The sequence below is a fragment of the Protopterus annectens genome, chromosome 12.part0 (genome assembly GCF_019279795.1).
Source record: "Protopterus annectens isolate FY-2018-M chromosome 12.part0, PAN1.0, whole genome shotgun sequence".
Lineage (NCBI taxonomy): Eukaryota > Metazoa > Chordata > Ceratodontiformes > Protopteridae > Protopterus > Protopterus annectens.
In genome coordinates this window covers 232961596-232980292 of record NC_056746.1, presented here as the reverse complement: position 1 = coordinate 232980292, position 18697 = coordinate 232961596, and the positions used below count along the sequence as shown (strand labels likewise).

General features: G+C 41.6%; 1 protein-coding gene across 1 annotated transcript in view; it reads right to left on the bottom strand.

Moving 5' to 3' along the window:
* Positions 1-1940: 1940 nt before the first annotated feature.
* Positions 1941-18697, bottom strand: part of JPT2 (Jupiter microtubule associated homolog 2) — a 198697-nt gene continuing 181940 nt past the window's right edge. The window contains exon 3 of the mRNA XM_044089296.1: positions 1941-4407. Coding sequence (XP_043945231.1) covers positions 4244-4407 — 164 coding nt within the window. The 3' untranslated portion in view covers positions 1941-4243. The remainder of the gene's footprint in view (positions 4408-18697) is intronic.

The following is an 18697-nucleotide window of genomic DNA, read 5'->3' as shown; positions in this document are numbered from 1 at the left end:
TTACTGTCAGAGTCGGGTAAATCTGAAATGACCTATGAGAGTTGGGAGAGAATGTCTAAGGCAAATTTGGTTGTGTGCGTCTGAATTAATGGCTCTAAATGCCAAGATTGCCAAAGTGTACACTTTCTTGCCTAATCTTTCCAGGTTCCTGCTGTCCTTATCTGAAGGAAGGAGGTTGAAGGTAATAACCTGGATGTTTTGCCTGAGGCCACAGAAATAAACAATGGATCTGCTGAAGGATATTAAGCAAGAACCTAGTCTTCAGGAACCTTGTAAAAATGGTCAAGCTTCTTAGGAGCAGGAGGTTGGGAGTCTGAGGCCTTGGAAGCAAAGGTAAAAGCATCCAATAAAGCAAGTTAATACAGGAGGAATAGCTGAAGGACTGGGCGACTCCACCTGCAGAAGGTAGTAGTACCTTTTTGGTACTTCAGCTACCCAAGTGCTACCCTATTTGAAATGGTTCTTGCATATTAACTAAGGCCTCAACAAAGGAGTTCTTCCATGGGTGAGTCAGTTCCACTGGAGTCCTCCTCAGGGGAAGCACGAGTCAGTTCCATTGGAGTCCTCCTCAGGGGAAACAATCTAAATGAGAGGGGATCTGTGAGGAGTAGGCCAGAGATTCCTCGGATGAAGAAAACTTCTTCCCTAACTTTTTGTGACGATGCTGTGCAGCATGGTAGTGTAGGCTTGCCTTGTAATTCAGAACAAGAAACCATCCGTATCTCCTGGCTCTCATCCACCTCAGGAGAGGCATCTGCATGAAGAGCAGTAGCTTCAGGCCTCGGATTTTTGGCCTTCCACTTAGCAACAGACTCAACCGCTGGCCCCGAGGATCCCTTCATTGCGCTCTTTGCAAATAACTTTAAGCACAGATTTTCCAAGTAAATGGCTAAGGAGGAAAGCCTCCTTCTAAGGGTCTCGGATACAAAGGCCTGGCAAATGGGACAGGATTTGTGACTGGGGGTAGGCCCTTGACAGAACAGACACTGGAGATGACTATCTTTATGGGGAATTTGTCTTCCACACTGGCATTTGCCTTTTCGGATTACATGAATCCTACCACTGAACAGTAGCAAAAGAAACAAAGATTTCCCCCATGGGCACTTATCTAATAATTCGCAGAAAACAGTTCAGCAAGCAGACCAACGTTCACGGTGGTGTACGGAATGGAGGCAGAGAAGCTTTAATGTAGATCCGTGCATGCACCACTTTTATGGCCAACGTACGACAGCAGACTATGTGCGACATACCACAACCTACAGCAGTGATAGACCTTTGTATACTGGCCGATGTCAGACCACCTGCTGCTGACAGCTCCCTCATGTTATGAATACTGCAACAGATGAATAGGACGACATTAAACAAAATTCAAAAATACTAACCTTAAGACAAATCAATGGTTAGAATGACCAGCACAGACTAAAGGAATAAATTCAGAAAAGCAGTTAAAAAAATGGTAACCTGGAATCATTTTCAGCTGTCTGTACATTTCACATGTAGCAAAATTACCTGGTTAAGGGTCTGCAGAGACTGCATTATGAGTAAAGTGACAGAAGCCAGGTAGCCTGAGAAAGTTAACTCTTGACAGCCTTCGTCCTGAAGACGATGGAGATGGAACTTCCACCCTGAGATCATAAATTTCACACAGACTACAATTTTGTACATGGCAAGCAAGTACAAGTCCAACTTAAATAATTACTAAATGATACTTTTACACTGAGAAAATATGGGGCATTTTAAAGGACCCCAAAAAGGCATGGTCTTGAGAAGCAGTACATCTTTACATATCTCACTAGCCAACAATGACAGAGTAAGGGAACCTGGTGCCTTGGCCAAAGAAACAGGCACCACTAAATGCATTAAAACCTTTTGGTCAGCATCTGACATTTTCAATAGTGTAGTTATAACAGATGGTATGTTCAACAAGGTTTAAGCCACGGTAAGCTGTACGATGCTTTATTGTCTCATAAGTTACATTAAACTGCTGGTTTCTACAATTTACTAAGGGAAAAAATAGTTTACACACTACAGGATCTTGCTACTTCCAAGATGACTGGCACACAAACTATGTAGGAAAAAACAGTATAAAAATACACTGTGTAAGAATAAGTGTATAATACGTATATGATAGTACAACATTTAAACAATTTAATTAACAGCAAGTTCAAATTCTGAATTTCAGATGATAAACACATTTAGACCAGCTACACATATATTAACAAAATAATGAAATTAGGCAAACCAACATACTTGAAAGAAAATGCAGCTGTTCAGCTGAATGAATGCCAGTCTTCATTAAAGTATAATCATAACAGTACCACAAAAACAACTTTTTACAAGTTAGATAACATTAACTTCTGGTCCAAGATTGTCTTTCCCAAAGTACAGACACTGGAAAAAAAATATTAACATGCCCATCTCTGAATTATCACCAATTATTTTCTGAACCAGTTTTTTTTTTTTTTTTTTTTTTTTTAAATCAACTATCTACCTGTAGCACCCTCAAGAAAAAAGATGCACAGACGTTAACACATTTAAGAAATGATTAAGAGGGTGGTGTGTGTGTGTTTGTATACATGTATGAAACAGAACAAGCTTGCGGTGGGGGGGGCAGGCATTAATAACTTGCATGAAATGTGATTTAAAAGAAAAGCAATGGTGACTTTTACGCAGTTTCCCTTCAAAACTACACTTTAATAATGAAGTCAGTAAATTCAGTGCAGCCACAAGGGGAATTTGTTTCAAGAATATCTTCTGTATTAGCAGGTCTTAGCCTTTAATAAATCACAGTTTAAATGGCAAAGCTAAACAAAAAACAGAATACTAAGAAAGGGATGCTGAATACATAGCATCAGTAAAGTAAGATGAAGTAACTTCACTTTCAGTGCAGCACCATTACAAGTGGTATTCCAGCCATTGCTCACTTGTATACTGAAAACAAATTCTGTAACAAACTGGCACATACAACAAAAAGAAAAAGAAAAAATCTCCGTACATACATGCACACACAGTATTACAATGGTTACCCTGCAAGGCATTGTATTCCTACCACTACAGAGGCTTACTCTAATACATCACAGAACTGACAAAAACAAGCTATTCCTCTGAGTGTGGGAACAGTCATGCAAAATTACACCTCTCTGAGGTACATATAAAAAATATTTGTTTAGCTGTAAAATTCAGCAGTAAAGGGTCAGTGGTGTAATGCTAATCCATCCAAGCTGTAAAAAGTGTCACTGTAACAGCATGTTACCGCTTCTCTACACCAACACGTCTTGTGCATCTATCTTCTCGGTTCAGTATGCTTTTTGAGATAGAAGTCTCTGTTTTTGATATTTTATATAACTTTTCAATCCTTAAAAAATGTGTGCATGGGGTGTGTGCTGGGGAATGGGATGAGAGGTAAGAGGAAGTGCTCATGAACGCTTATTTTTTTACATTCTGAATTTCCAACTTGCTTTCCCATAAAGCAAAAGGAGGTTTCATTTCAGACATAAAGACAATACATCTTGGACTGCTTTATAAAATGTACAACCGTATACAAAATCATATTTAAAAAAAAATGGAAAATGTACCCTGGTTTACTGCTGTGCATAAAATATAAGTTAAGTCTGACCAACGTCAAATTATAGTATGCAGATATGCATTAAAAGTTGGTCAGCAGAACCATACTGTAGTAAATACTGCCACCTTAGTAGAAAAGATAAACACCCACCTTCTTTAGCTTAAAAATATGCACTGTTCTGGACTGATCAGCAAGAACTCAATTTATTAGGAGATTATACCCTACACTGACCTACATGGAAACATACAAACCCATTTTTCTTAAAATCCACATTGTTCTGCTGCTATATAGAATCAGTGCATACTATACAATACCAGCAATATGCCACTGTCAGTTCTCAAGATACAATTCAAAGCCATCTAGTAGAGGCTACCAGCAGTTCAAGGAACCCATTCTCCAACACATGGACTCATCCCCACTTAACTATCAAAAGGCAAAAAAGCTCAAAATCTGGTCTGCAACACAGAGCTGTTTACCTAATATTCTGCCAAAGCCAAGTGCACTTACTTGTCAAGCTTCCAGAAAAAGATCTACTCTATGCATTTCATTCCGTCTCAAAAACAGATGCACTTTTATAATGACTCATTTTACAGTTCCTACATTTAAACAGGAGAAGAAAGAAAGAACACAAAGTAGCAGTTTCTTCACCAGATCTGTCAAGGCACTTCAAAATGTTTTTCAGTAGAATGCAACACTTGATTTGCCACCAGGGGGGTGAATGACTTTATTGTGCGATCTTGGACGTGGACCTAGCCTAGGTTCATGGTCATCCACAGTAGGTGCATGGGTCTCTCTGGCGTTTGCTTTAGCTGGAGAAGGCTCAGTTTTCTCCTGTACAATTTCTATACAAAACAAACAAAAGAAAAATCAAGTTGACTTTTGCATGCCCCAACTGCAATTGTTCATACCACTTCAGGCCAAGTACAGTTCACTTGGAAAAATTACTCGTACTATCCAAAACAAATGTACATATTCCATCCATTTAATTTGATAACCACGCAGGTGACTTGGTTCAAACAAATGTGGGATCCCAACAGATAAAAAAGTATTATAGTAAGCTGCAATACAAGTTAAAAAGTTAAAGAAAAGCTAAAAATCACTATGCAGCCTTTCAGTTCTGCAATTAACAAGGCACCCCAATAACACAAAGGAAGTCTCCCTCTTTTGAAATAAACTCTTCATGGTGAGCTAAAGAACAGATTCACCCTTAGATTAGAAATTGGTACTTTTTTCCCCAAAATTCACGTACTTGTGGCTGGGAGCATGATCCTGCACTACCACATCCCATGATGTCAAGCTCTGCATTAGGAGACTGCATCTAGCCCCTCAAGTTTACCAGTTCATCTTCAACCCATGAGTAAGGACACTTCTGCAATTCAAGAAGCAATATTTGATAATTACATGGTTTAAACACATACCTGCCTGACTTAACAAGCAACAACAGAAGCCACTGTACAAAAGGACATCCAAAAACAGGAGGAAAACAAACTTCTCTTATAGCAGCAGACAGTATGCACCCTCCTTTATGGGGCTGAATGAATCAGAAGTAGCTAAAACCACAGTTATGGGTGTGGTAACTCAACTTCCCTTATCAATTCTAAGTATAATGGAGTGATTAGAAGGACCTTGACTATATTCCTTTGGCAAAATAAAAAGATTTCTCAACAATTACATGACAATCAAAAGAGGTGGGGGAGCTCCCAATCAAACCTAGGTCACAGACTACATTTTTTCACTATGCAGGTGTGTTATCTAAATAGTATGACGACAGGTAGGGTCATCTGCCAAAAGTGATAACATTTTAAAGTTATGTACTCACCATAGCTAGGCATCTTTGTCGTCTATTTTTATTCTTCCTCAACCCATGGGTTTGGATCCATTCCTCAGAGCCAACTCAGCCACATACGTCACACTTCGGATCCAGCTTTGAAGGTCTTCCCTCTACCCATAATGCACTATTCCAACCCCATAACTTTGGATAGAGTTTGTTGCTATAGGCACATATAGCTAAACAGAGACAGACATCAGGAAGGGCTCAGACCCGGGACTGTAGGTTCCAAACACAGTCCTATATTCCCTCCAGAAAAAAGGAGGGGAGGGAAGCAGAGGAAGAATGAAAAATGGATAACAGATGCCACCTGAAGCTGTCCTTTTCATTCTTCCTCAACCCATGGGACAAGAGTCCCCAGTTATGTTAATCTTGGGAAGCCCTCATGGAAGGATATCCTGGAGTACAGGTGAACCAAAGGTGGCTCGGTTTCCTCAAATTATGTCCAATTTGTAATGAGTAACAAAAGTTATGAGCTATGGACCGTGTGACTGCAGAGCAAATATCAATGGATGTTTTTGACCAAAAAGCAAATTAAGCAGCCATGGATCTGTGTGAATGAGCTCTGGGAGTTTTGAGTAAAGTTTTGCCTTGTTTTGCCATTTAGCTACAGCGACTTTAGTGACTGAGTAACCAAGCCTTTTGGGTGAAAAGAGACAGACCAGGTCTGATTTTTGCTCAGTCACGTGAAGATAAAAATGGCTTGAAATCACCTACCTAAACTGCATTTTGAACGGCTGATGTGCAAACTCACAGTTCCTAAGGGGCAGGAAATCAAATGACAAGCGGTTGAACTAGGTTAGTCAAGAAGTAAGGGGTTAGTTGGAAAAGTGACGTACAGAGACTGTGGAGGGAGGACACGCTTCAGTGAGGAAACAGGGAAGTAGCCCATTTCCTCACTGTAGTGCAATCTCAGAGTTGGTATATTTAAGTAGGGGGTGGGGGGACATAGCCCCTAACATGGGGGGTGCAGGGGGGTGTAGCCCCCCAGCAAAATAGTAGAGGTGAGCTAACAGCAGTGTCTGGAAGAGGGGAATGTTGACATTATGGAATGCACTTTATCGTGCAAACTATTTTTGACATTCCTCTCTTTTGAGGTTTTAGATTTAGATGCTATTTTTCAGTCAAATGCATGTTTGATATTAGTGTATTCGACCTTATCATGGTAAACCGATAAAAATTTAATTATGTGTGTACATCAAGGAGATGAACCATGTGCTCTCCTTTATTTGAAAAATTTGGAAAGAAGACTGGTAAATGAATGGACTGATTAATGTTATTTCAGAAACCACTAAAGAAGAGTTTTTGTCCTTAAAGTAACCTCATCTTTATGAAAAATGATGCAACAGGTTTTTGAGGAGCCTGAAGTTCAGATATTCTTTTTGGAAAAGTAATGGCTGCCAAGAAGACTGTTTTCCATTAAAGGAATTTTAAATCAGTTTTAGCTGAAGGTTCAGTTTCAGATTTGGACCTTGCAGCACAACTGTTAGATCCCAAGGAGGTGAAGGATCCTTTACTGAGATCTCCAAACGCTGGACCCCACACAGTTTGGGTTTGTAAAAGGCAGATCATGCCTCCTAAACCTGATAGACTTCTTTGATGCAGCCACTAAAGCCATAGAGGAGGGTAAGGTGGTTCACACAGCCTATCGAGATCTCGTCAAGGTGTTTGACACCATCCCCCACTCTGGAATTATAGATAAACTCACTAAACTAGGCACTATAACTGTGGACTTACCCTGCCCTGTTGGCCAGCAACCTCATCACCTACTTCTGTCTTCACCCCACAACAAGGAATAGCCTCTTCTCTTGCCCTGTGAATCAGCCCCTGAAGAATAAGAAAACTGAAGAAAGTATGTGTTATACAAATTTCTGTCAACAGAAGTTACATTGTATAACTTATTGTAGCTCTTAAAGCATAATCCCCTTCTAGGGCGCACAGCAGCTATCACCCTTTTCGCCTTCCTATCCCTCTTTCTCTCCTAAACCCTTGTTAATACACAAGTTACTGCCCTCTCTAATTCCAGTTCCAATACCCACTACCTACTAAAGGGAACTTCTGTAACCAATTTGACATTGACCACTAGGTGGCGCCTTTGTCCTAAATTATCCTTCTGTCTTGAAACTCTTCTCAGGAACTTAGTATCTTAAGCTTGCAGAGCTATAGCCTTACACTATCCCTATATCCTCTTACGCTGCATCAGCTAACTATACCCCCTCCATCCCTACTATAAAGACTACCATCTCACACCCTTCTCCACCTTTCACTTACCTTAAACAGCTCCCCACCGATTCTTCTCCTAAGGTCCACTCCTTCTGTGGCTCTACCCGCTCCGTTCGCCCTGCGGGCTCACTCCACTCCCCTACCCTGCCCCCAAATCCCACTCGCCGCAGTGCTTCTACATATATACACACTGACCACACCCCCTGCAAATCAAGCAATCACATAGACCAACCCCTTAAAGTGCTAAATCCTACCTCACACCATTCAATCTCTATTAACACACATCCTTATATAATTACCTACACACAACTTACAATGTCACCTAACACTACATACACACACATTAAACCCTTACTTCTATCACTTCTATCTATTTTAGCTGTACCCTATATACTTACATCCTATGAACACCTCAACCACCTAACACTTTCACAACCCAATGAAACAAACCTCTACACCAACATTCATCATCCCTCATAGCCACAATTATACAGCCTATCCACCAAATTATTTATCATCCAAATTTCATAGGCTCACTCACATCACATACTATAGCACTAGAACTAAAAATACCATAACCTAACATGTAAAGGACTAACACTACCTCTTGCAATACAAGTCCACTTTCTAATTGATGGTGCTATACACCCAAACCCTGACCCAAATTCTTCCACTTCCATCAAGCCTAGCACACCAAATACTACTAATTCTGACCTAGTCAACAGACCCTCCAACTCTCTCCTTATAGCCCATCTCAATATTCATAGCATAAACAATAAAGTTGCTCACCTACATGCACTCATAGATGTACATTCATTTGACATCCTCTGCCTCTCTGAAACATGGCTCAAATCAACCATACAGGATACTACAGTTATTCCCCCTGGCTGTAGCATCTTGAGACTGGACCGTAACTCTAAGGAAGGAGGAGGGGTAGCTATCCTGTATAAATCTGAATTACAAATCACTTCCACAGATTCTAAACCTCCCCTAACTAGCAATGCTGAAATTCTTCTCTAAATTTCAACTCAACAAATGTAAATCCATCTATATAATCTGTATTTACCTTCCCCCCCAGGCAACTATATCACTACCTTAGAAGCTATCCTAAGTTGGCTGTCCACCACCTACCCACAAGAAACCATAACACTTGGTGACTAATATAAACTGGATGTCTTGCACATCTGAACAGCCCTCTTCACACATTAACCTACATGGTTTTATACAAAACATTACACTCCCCACTAGAACCAATAAACATAACAGCATCCTAGATTGGCTTCTTACAAACAGTGAAAACCAATCTTAAAGTAGGGACCCTTCCAGAAGATTACGTGACCACTCACTCATCTTCTTAATCAGGTATAAGACTGATATGCCAAACCCAACCATATATAAGAAAATAAGACGTAATAAAAATTTAACACTCGAATAGTAAGAACTAGGTCTAAACCAGCCCCTTGGCTCACCAAAATTACCAAACAAAAAGTCCTCCATAGAAGCAAACAATGGGCTACCTGGCGTACAACCAAAAACCTGGCAGATCAACTAATATCTAGACAACTAAGAAATGAAACCAAAAAAGCCATATTGTCAGATGAAAGAAAGTATTACTGCCAACTCCAACAGACCAACCAAAACAAACCTCAAAAATTCTTGTCTGGTATAAACAAACTCCTGCACCCAGGTCACTCAAATCACACCCACCCCCTCAGGCTCCACTCTCCTTAGCCCCAACCAAATTGCCAATTCTTTTAGCACTTTCTTCAGACACCATTCAATCTTTGGCCAATCAGCTATCCACTAACACTGCATCTCCTTCTAATATTATCCCTAATAGCCCCCCAATATTTCCAATTCCAACCCGTTCCTACATCCTTTGTCTGCACCCTTATCAAAAAACTTAAACCCACCACCCTCTCTGTGGATCTATTACCTGAAGAATACCTGAAAAAAGCAGCCAACGCTATAGCCTACCCCATATCCATCCTCATTAACAGAACTATTTCTGAAGGAACTATTCCAACTATTTGGAAAATCTCACATGTTATCCCCCTGCATAAAGGTGGTAATTCCAAAGACTTTTCTAACTATAGGCCTATAGCCATACCCCTCTGGCTAAAATCATGGAGAAGTGCATTCATAAGCAACTATTAAACCACCTCCTAGCAAACAACCTATTAGCTACCTGCCAACATGGATTCAGACCATTTTACAGCACCTCTTCTGCTCTTTCCTTCACATATGTCATTAATAAAAACCGTAATAGTAACACTTTCCTCAGCCTTCTTCATTGATCTGTCAAAAGCCTTTGACATGGTTAACCACCAGCTACTCAAACATACTTGGCAACTTCTCACTAGATTCACTTGATATTCAATGGTTCCAATCCTATCTAAATAATAGGCAACAGGCTGTACTATGGGAAAACAACTTGTCGTCCCACTTACCAGTTGCCCTTGGAGTCCCTCAAGGCTCCATATTGGGTCCTCTCCTCTTTTCTATTTTACTAACTACCTACACACTTACTCTACCTCAAGCCACCTGTATCCAATATGCGGATGACTCTACACGAATATGCTCAGCCTCCTCACTTTCACAGCTGCATTCCCTAACCCAAGACACATTTAACACAGTAGAGAATTGGCTCCTTCAATGATGTCGCATCCTGAACCCCCCCAAAAAAACAAAAATGCTACTATTTACTCCCACCTGCAGAGCCCCCCCCCCCCCCACTACATTTCACAATCACATCTAGCAATGGTACAATCATATCTCCAGACTCTACTACAAAACTACTTGGAGTACTAACTGACAACCACCTCACCTTTGAGCCACATATTAACAACACTATAAAAACAGTAAACAAAAAAGTAGGCTCCCTTTATAGGATCAAACCCTTTCTTACCCCACTAGCAAGGACCACTATCGTCCGGACCCACCTTATCTCAACCCTGTTATATGCTTCCCCAATCTATACCAAACTATGCAAAAGCAATCTGAACAAGCTGGCTAGCTTCTACAATAATATTGCCAGATTTGCAACTGGTTCTACCTACATAACCCATCATTGTAACAATCTTAATCAACTAGGGTGGTTAGAATTGCCAAATCTTATCCTATCAAACCAGCTAACTATTGCCTATAAGATACTGTTCCATCCTACATCTACTCCAACACTAACCAATCTAATCACACCCTACAATAACCTGAAAACCTTGCGTTCTTCAAACAAAATAATGGTAAAGATATGTAAAACCAACAACCTGGCTGGAGATTCTTTATTCTCTAACACGGTGGGCAAAACCTGGAACTCCCTCCCTACTGATCTTACCTCTCTACCTTCTACTACCCTATTTAAATCCAAGCTCAAACCATACCTTAAATCATACTGGCTATGCCCCTGTGCAAACCCAGACTAACTTCCTCCACTGTCTCTTGACCCTATTCTTCTCACTCACACAAAACTAGCTATTCCTTTTCTATTGACATCTTTGTCTGTAAAACCATCTGAAAGTTCAAATAGTGCTCAATGTTACTTACCTACTGTTTTTGGTTGTATGTATATCCAAACATGATTTGTTAGCTTAGAATACTTTTTCCTTACTCTTAAGCCAAAATGTATTTACTAGTATTATCTTAGCTAAAATGTACTTACTAGTTAAATTTGTTAAATCTTAGTAATGTACTTATGTTATCGTGATCTTTTTTCTGGAATGTGGAGCTTTTCTCCCCGGGCCTCCATGGAAAATGGACATGTATCCAGTTGGACTAGCCTGGTCAACAAATGTAAAAATAAATAAAATAAATGTCAAGATGGGTTGCCAACAGGCTTACTGAAAGAACCCACACTGTGAAAGTAGCAGACTCCAAATCAGACTTCAGACCAGTGACAAGTGGAGTACCACAGGGTTCAGTCCTGGGTCCTCTCCTGTTTGGTATCTACTTCTCTGAAGTACAGGCTAACACAGAAGGTCTTTGGCTAACTAAATTTGCAGATGACTGCAAACTAGGAGCCATAATCAAAACTCCCAACTATGTGGACATCCTACAAAAGGGCCTCACTGAGATAGATGCCTAGTATCAAAGCCATGGTCTCAAGCTCAATGCCAAAAAGTGCACAGTCATCCCCTTTGGTAAAAACTCTGTACCCACAAACTACCACATAGGCGGGTAGTCTACTTAACACAAAGTGTGATGAAGAGACCTTGGGACACGGGTGGACAGTAGTCCCTCCTTTGATATTCACATCACCACAGTGGTCAGGAAATCCTTCTATGTGGCACACCATCACAAAAGGTCTCATCCAGAAAAAAAAGGTCATTGCTCCCCTCTACTCATCACTCATTAGACCCATTATAGAGTACAACGCTCCTTTTGGTGTGTACCTCACAAGAAATCAACAACTGGAAAGGCCGCACAAATACCTCACAAAGAGGATTAATGGCCTCAAACAGATGCCCTATGCAGACAGTCTCAAAACACTCCAGCTTTACTCAGGTCGCATATCACCTACTCAGAGGCAATCTCTGCCTAACATACAAAGCTATGTCAAACCCACAGCTGTTGGACATGCTCCACTTAAAGAAATCCCAATCCCTCAGAGCAACACGCTCTAGGGACCTAAACCTTGTTACCACAATAAACAGAACATGCTGGAGGGATGGATTCCTGTCCCAGAGGCTTCCCATACTCTGGAACAGACTACTTCTCTATGTCAAACAGAGCTCCTCTTTAGCACACTCAAGAAAAATCTTGATGATTGGATGGGTAAGAAATTCACCCCGGGGATCACTTCTGTGGTTCTGCCTGACAGGGGCACAGGAAAATATTTTCTCAGGTGGCAAAAGCCAGGGTACCTTTTTGGCTAGGCTTGTATAGGCCCTAGGGCCAATAGCCTAGTACCTACCTATGAAGGTCTTAGAAGAAATATGCAAAAAGGTATAATCTGGACAAAGCCAATGAATAATTTCAGTCTCCCTTGTGAAAATTAGAAACCGCTACTGAAGTTTAATTGTAGAGAAACTAGCTCCTTGGTTTGCTTAAAACTGAAGTACTGCAGAAACTGGAGCAGAGACTGGGTCAAGCTCATTATTCCAAGCCCAAGGGAGAATCTTTTTCACTTGCTCTTGTATACTTTTTTGGTGGATTATTTCTGAGACGCCAAAATAATGGTACATACAGATGAAGACAGCCTGGATTATCTAACCATTACTGGATGTGGAAAAAAAATGCAGTTAATTTGATGGCCTGTATGTTGGGAGGTTGGATCTCTGATGAGTGAGAGAGGAGATCAGGACTTGGCACTACTGTCCATGAAGGATAATGAAGGTGAGACCGTAGGAAGGGGAACCACACTTGCAGATGCCAGAAAGGGGCAATGAGTATTTCGGAGCTCTTCAGCCCACTTTCTTTCTGCAAAAATTTGGGAATCAAGGGGGAAAAGAGGGATAAGCATAAAGGAGACAAGAAGGCCAAGCATGGACTAGAGCAATTCTCTGCGAATCCCCCTGAGAGGGATAAAACCTGCTGCACTCGTGGGGAGTCGTAAAAACATCACAGGAAAGTTGGCCCCAACATCAGAAGATCACTTCCACAACAGATTGATTGAGAGACCATTCGGGAGGTATCAAGATGGACCTGTTTAGTCTGTCCGCTAGCACGTTGGTTTTCCCCAGAATGTATGTTGCAATTAGAAAGTGGTCCGATGAGCTCACCCATTCCCACACTCTCATGGCCCCTCTGACCGAGGTGATAAAAAGTACAGTTGTGTACACTTACCATAAATGTAGATGTTAGAGTGTATTCACTGTTGCAGTCATCACATTTGGGTTATCTGCTTGCAGTAGCCCTCAGTCAGCCTGATTATCAAAGTCTTGGGTCCTGCGTCAGTTGCGGTCTCATCTTCCGTGACCTCAGGTCGTCAGGGGTATAAAGCATGCAGCCAAAGCCATTACATCAGTTTTTCTTGCCCCAGATGTCAGGTGCCCCCTAATGGAAGCAATTAAATATATATATATACATACAAGGTTATACCTCCAACAAAAAATCAAATATACCAAAAAGCTTTTAAGCATAGTAAAGGAGAGTAGAGGTATAGCCAAGAGTGGTCAGGGGGCTGGAGGTAGGGTAACCAGGACTGCAACAGTGAATACACTCTAACATCTTTCACTTTTGCAGTCATCACATTTTGGTAGATTCCCAAAGCTAAGGATGGGAGGAGGAATTTAGGTAGCATTAGGAACAGCTATAAGGCCCTGCAAGACTGCAGTGACAAAGCCAGCTCTGGATTTACAGAAAATTGGCAAATGGTAATGCTTGGTGAAAGTATGCACAGAATTGCAGGTAGTGGCTTCTAGGATGTCTCTGGTAGGGAAACCTCTGAGAAAGGCTGTAGAGGTAGATGCAGCCCTGGTTAAATGGGGTCTAATCCCCTGTGGGATAGGTTTTCCATGGTACTTATAGAAGAATTAATGAAATGGCCCATCCATTTAGAAATGGTTTGCTTTGAAATAGCCTTCCCCTCTGCCCCTGCAGCAAATGCCACCAGCAGTTGTTCAGACTTCCTTTGAGGTTTAGTCCTGTCCAAGTAAAATCTAAGCTGTCTCTGCACATCTAATGAGGGACACCCTATCCGCATGAAAGATTATAAAGGGCCCCACTGCCATAAGGGCCTGTAATTCAGATACCCTTCTTGCTGAAGTGATTGCTAAAAGGAAAGCGGTTTTCCAAGAAAGGAATTTTAAGTCTGCAGTTGCAGCTGGCTCAAAAGGAGCTAGAGTAAGCTTTTCCAATACAAAGTTAAGGTCTCTGGCTGCAGTAGGGGCTCTCCTAGGTGGTCTTAAATTTTTGGCCCCTCTGAGGAATTGCTTCAGCAGGGGGGTGAGAGAAGAGGGGTGGCTCTGTATTATAATGTGCTAAAATGGCTGAGGCATGAATTTTAAACGAAGAGAAGGAAAGGTTCGTGTGAAGCCTCTCACGTACTGTAGTATATGCGGTAAGCTGGGCACTGTTGTGCCCATCCCATGAGTTTGGCTCCAGGAGCAGTATCTTCCACTTTTCAGCATAGGATTTTCTAGTACTAGGCCTCCTTGCCTCCAGAATGACATCCAGCACTTGCTTACTGAGGGATGGTATTGGACAGCTCAGGTAATTAGCCAGGCTGTAAGGTTCAGGGTTTGAAGCTGGGGATGCAGAATTAAGCCCTCCTGCTGGGACAGCAAGGAAGGGGTCTGAGGGAGTGCCATGGTTCCAGTAGTGACATACTGCACAAGAGGGGGCACGTACCAGTGTTGGCGTGGCCAGTCTGGTGCAATGAGAATTGTCCTTGGTTTGTCCCATTTGATATTTTGTAGAACTTTCAAGAGGTGAGGCAGAGGGGGAAAGGCATAAACTGAGAGGCTTTCCCAGGTGAAGGACAGGGCATCCACTTTCCAAGCTTGTCTGTGGGGAGTCCTTATGCAAAATTTGTCCAATTGGTAGTTCTGAAGGGAGGCAAACCGGTCTATCTCTGGGCTCCCCCATTTGTTTCTCAACATGCTGAATGTCTTTGGTTCCAGTTTCCACTCGTGTGGGTCCATGAGATTTCTGCTCAGGTCCGTGAGATTTCTGCTTAGGTCATCTACCAGTGAATTTAGCTTGCCTGGCAGGAATTGAGCTTGTAGGTGTACTTGGTAACTCAAGGCTGTGTTCCACAGAGCCATGGCTAGTCTGCAGAGGGGGTATGAGTGGGTTCTCCCCTGCTTTTTTAATGTACCACATAAAAGTGGTGTTGTCTGTCTACCAATAATTGACCTGGAAGAATACGGTCTCTGAAGGCTGCCAGAGAATTCTGTACAGCTAACATTTCTTTATGATCGATATGTAGGTGCATTTGACTCTGGTTCCATTTGCCCTGAATGCACTGCCCTGCCATGTGAGCCTCCCATGCATAGTCTGATGAGTCTGTTAGGGTTTGGGTGGCAGGGGGTAGAGTGAATAGCAGTCCCTTGTTGGAACTCAAGCGGCTCCGGACCCATCCAAGATAGAGACATCCGCAGGTTCCATAGTCGAAGAAGCATCTTGTGGCATACCGGACACCAAATGGGTCTCAGTAGAGGCCTGCGAATCAGAAGTAGCGGGTATCAGGGGCTGCAAAAGTGCCTCACTGAGTACCGACGAACTGGCAGCTAGCTTAATGGAAGCGTAATCGGCAGCTTTGGATCCAAGCGGTCTGCCTCTGTCTTTATCTTTATGTTTTTTCAGAATGGCGCTAGTCGGATGGGCTTACTGAAGCCATTTCTGGATAATTAAACAAAGTACTGAAATAGTTTGATGCGAAAATAAACAGATAACAAATAGTTCGAGCATTGAATAAGGCATAAAACCAACAGCGAGGGACATCGTGGTCTGGGCCTAAGCAAGGAATGCAGTATGAATTAAAATCTTTGAGGTATTTGCTTTCCGCAAGTAATACAATTGTTAACTTTTACTGACATCGGTTTAGAGCAAGAAAAAGGTAATTAGGTACTTAGCTTTTTTGAAGACTTCGGTTCCGAAACTCGAAAACAAAAATTTCAGGAGTCTGCCTACCAGCACTTGCTAACTGCTTCTGCTTCGGGCACCGCATGGCAAGAAAGGCTAATGTAATGGCATCGGCTGCATGCTTTATACCCCTGACTACCTGACGTCATGGAAGAGGAGACAGCAACCGACACAGGACCCAAGACTTTAACAATCATGCCGGCTGAGGGCTACCTGCAAGCAGACAACCCAAATGTAATGACTGCAACAGTGAAACATCAAGAACATCTTCCTCGCAGTGAGGTGAGGTGACTTCTGGAAGCCAGCTGGGTAAAACAGAGAAGCAGGAAGCTCAGCTTTTCCGGGGATATAAAGGCCACTTGGGATGCTGTGTACAACAGTGCTCCCAAGAAAATGATCTTCATGGAGTGTTTGCTTTGATTTCTTCTCGTTGATGGTGTACCCTAAGGAGGGTTTTGGCAAAAGAGGAGGTCCTCGAGTAGCCTTTCTTTGCAATATGCCTGAATGAGGCAGTCGTCCAGATAAGGGTAAATTTGTATATTTTTCTGTCTGCAAAAGGCGGGTCTATATTAGTAGTTTGAATGCACAATTGTCCAAATGTCGTAACATCGAACTGGGAAGTTCGAATTGTCAAAATAGCAAAGCCATAACATCGAACTGGGAAGTTCAAATTGTCAAAATAGCAAAGCCACAGAACACTGGGAAAAAATTTGGAGGGTCATTTCTGCGGCTTTGCTATTTTCTCTACTGTGGTGTGATCATGGAATTGGTATATTTAAGTAGTGGGGGTGTGGGGCCATAGCCCCCCCCCCCCACTTTGAGGGGTGTGGGGATGAAGCACCCCACATTAGGAACAGTTTGAAGTGTGCATGTGTTTTTTGGTTTTGTACCGAAACAGCTATTTTTTTTCCCTGGGGGAAAAAAACAATTAAAAATCGCTGCTCTGTGTGTTCGACATTACTGTTGAACTTCTGCGTTCGACATTTACGTAGTCTAACTTATTGCAGTTCAACTATGTGATATAGACCCTGAAAGGCTACGGCCAGGGCTAAGCATTTGGTGAATACTCTGGGAGTAGCAGACTAACCAAATGGTAGCACAGAGAACTGAAAGTGTTGCGAGCCTGCTCTGAAGTGAAGGAATTTCCTGCAAGATTCCCTTATTTGGATGTGGAGGTAGGCATCTTTCAGATCTAGGGTAACTAACCAGACATTTTTTGTCAGCATATGCAGCAGCTGCTGCAAAGTTAGCATTTTGAATTTGGGAACCACCAGGAAGGTGTTCAAAATGGATAGATCCTGGATAAGGCGCCAAGTGCCCTCTTTTCTGGGAACAAGGAATAGTTTGGAATAAAAGCCTTTGCCTGTTTGATCTGAGGGGACAGGTTCTACTGCCCCTTGGGATACGAGAGTTTGGACTTGTTTCAACGCCTCTGCCCACTGCTTTTGAGGCAAGTCTGGGTACCCTCTTAGAAAGTACAGTTTTGTACCTACCATAAATGTAGATGTCCGAACAGGATATTTTATTTATTTTATTTTACATTTGTTGACCGGGCTAGTCCAACTGGATCATTGTCCATTTTCAGTGGAGGCCCGGGGAGAAAAGCTCCACAGATTAAAGCATGTTTATAGAAATACATGTAAAAAAACACTTGTGATATAGGCAAAGAGCAATAATACAAGGAAATTCGTTCAGGTCAGGTGATGCTATTCTAATAACAAATAGATAATACTAACTATGTAATACAAATTATGTAATTAAAAACATGAAAATAAAAATAATAATGGTTTTTTTTTTTAAGTAACAGTAGAATCATAATGTTATATGAGAGAGAGAGATTTAGAGTGTTAAATAAAATGCAAATATAGTTGAAAGATGAAAGTAGGTTAGTCTGGATTGGTACAAGAGCAGAGCCAGAAGTTATTCAGATGTGAAAGAAGTTGCTTTTTAAAGCAAGGAAAAGTGGCTAGAGAGGAGATATGTAAGGGAAGGTTATTCCATATTTTGCCAACTGAGTTGGAGAAAAGGCAGTTCCCTGCAGAGTTTGAAATTCTGGTCATGTTAACTTGTAGCTTTTGGGAGGAGCGTAGTTGTTTTAAATTATTATAGGGAGTCAAGAGGTTGCTAAGAGCAGGTGTTTTTGAGGGTTGATATAAAATTTTATGTGCTATTAAGAGTTGTTGATAGATAATCTTGTTAGGAAGTTCCAGCCAGTGTAGAAGTTTTAAGTTTATGCAGTGGTGAGTTCTATATTGAGATGCAGTGGCAAATCGAGCTATGTTGTGGTAGGATGTAGACAGTTTCCTAAGGTTACCTTTAGATAGATTAGTGTAGATCGAGGATGCATACAGAAGGGTAGAGATAAGATGTCATTGTGCTAAAGTAGTCCGTGCCTTAGGTGTAAGGAAGGGTTTTATTCTGTATAGTGAACCAATCTTTTTATTAACTGTTTTTATTGTGTTATTAATGTGGTGGTCAAAGCTAAGATTATTATCAATAGTAACACCAAGCAGTTTTGTAGTGGAGTCAGGAGTAATGTGAGAGTTATCACTTGCAGT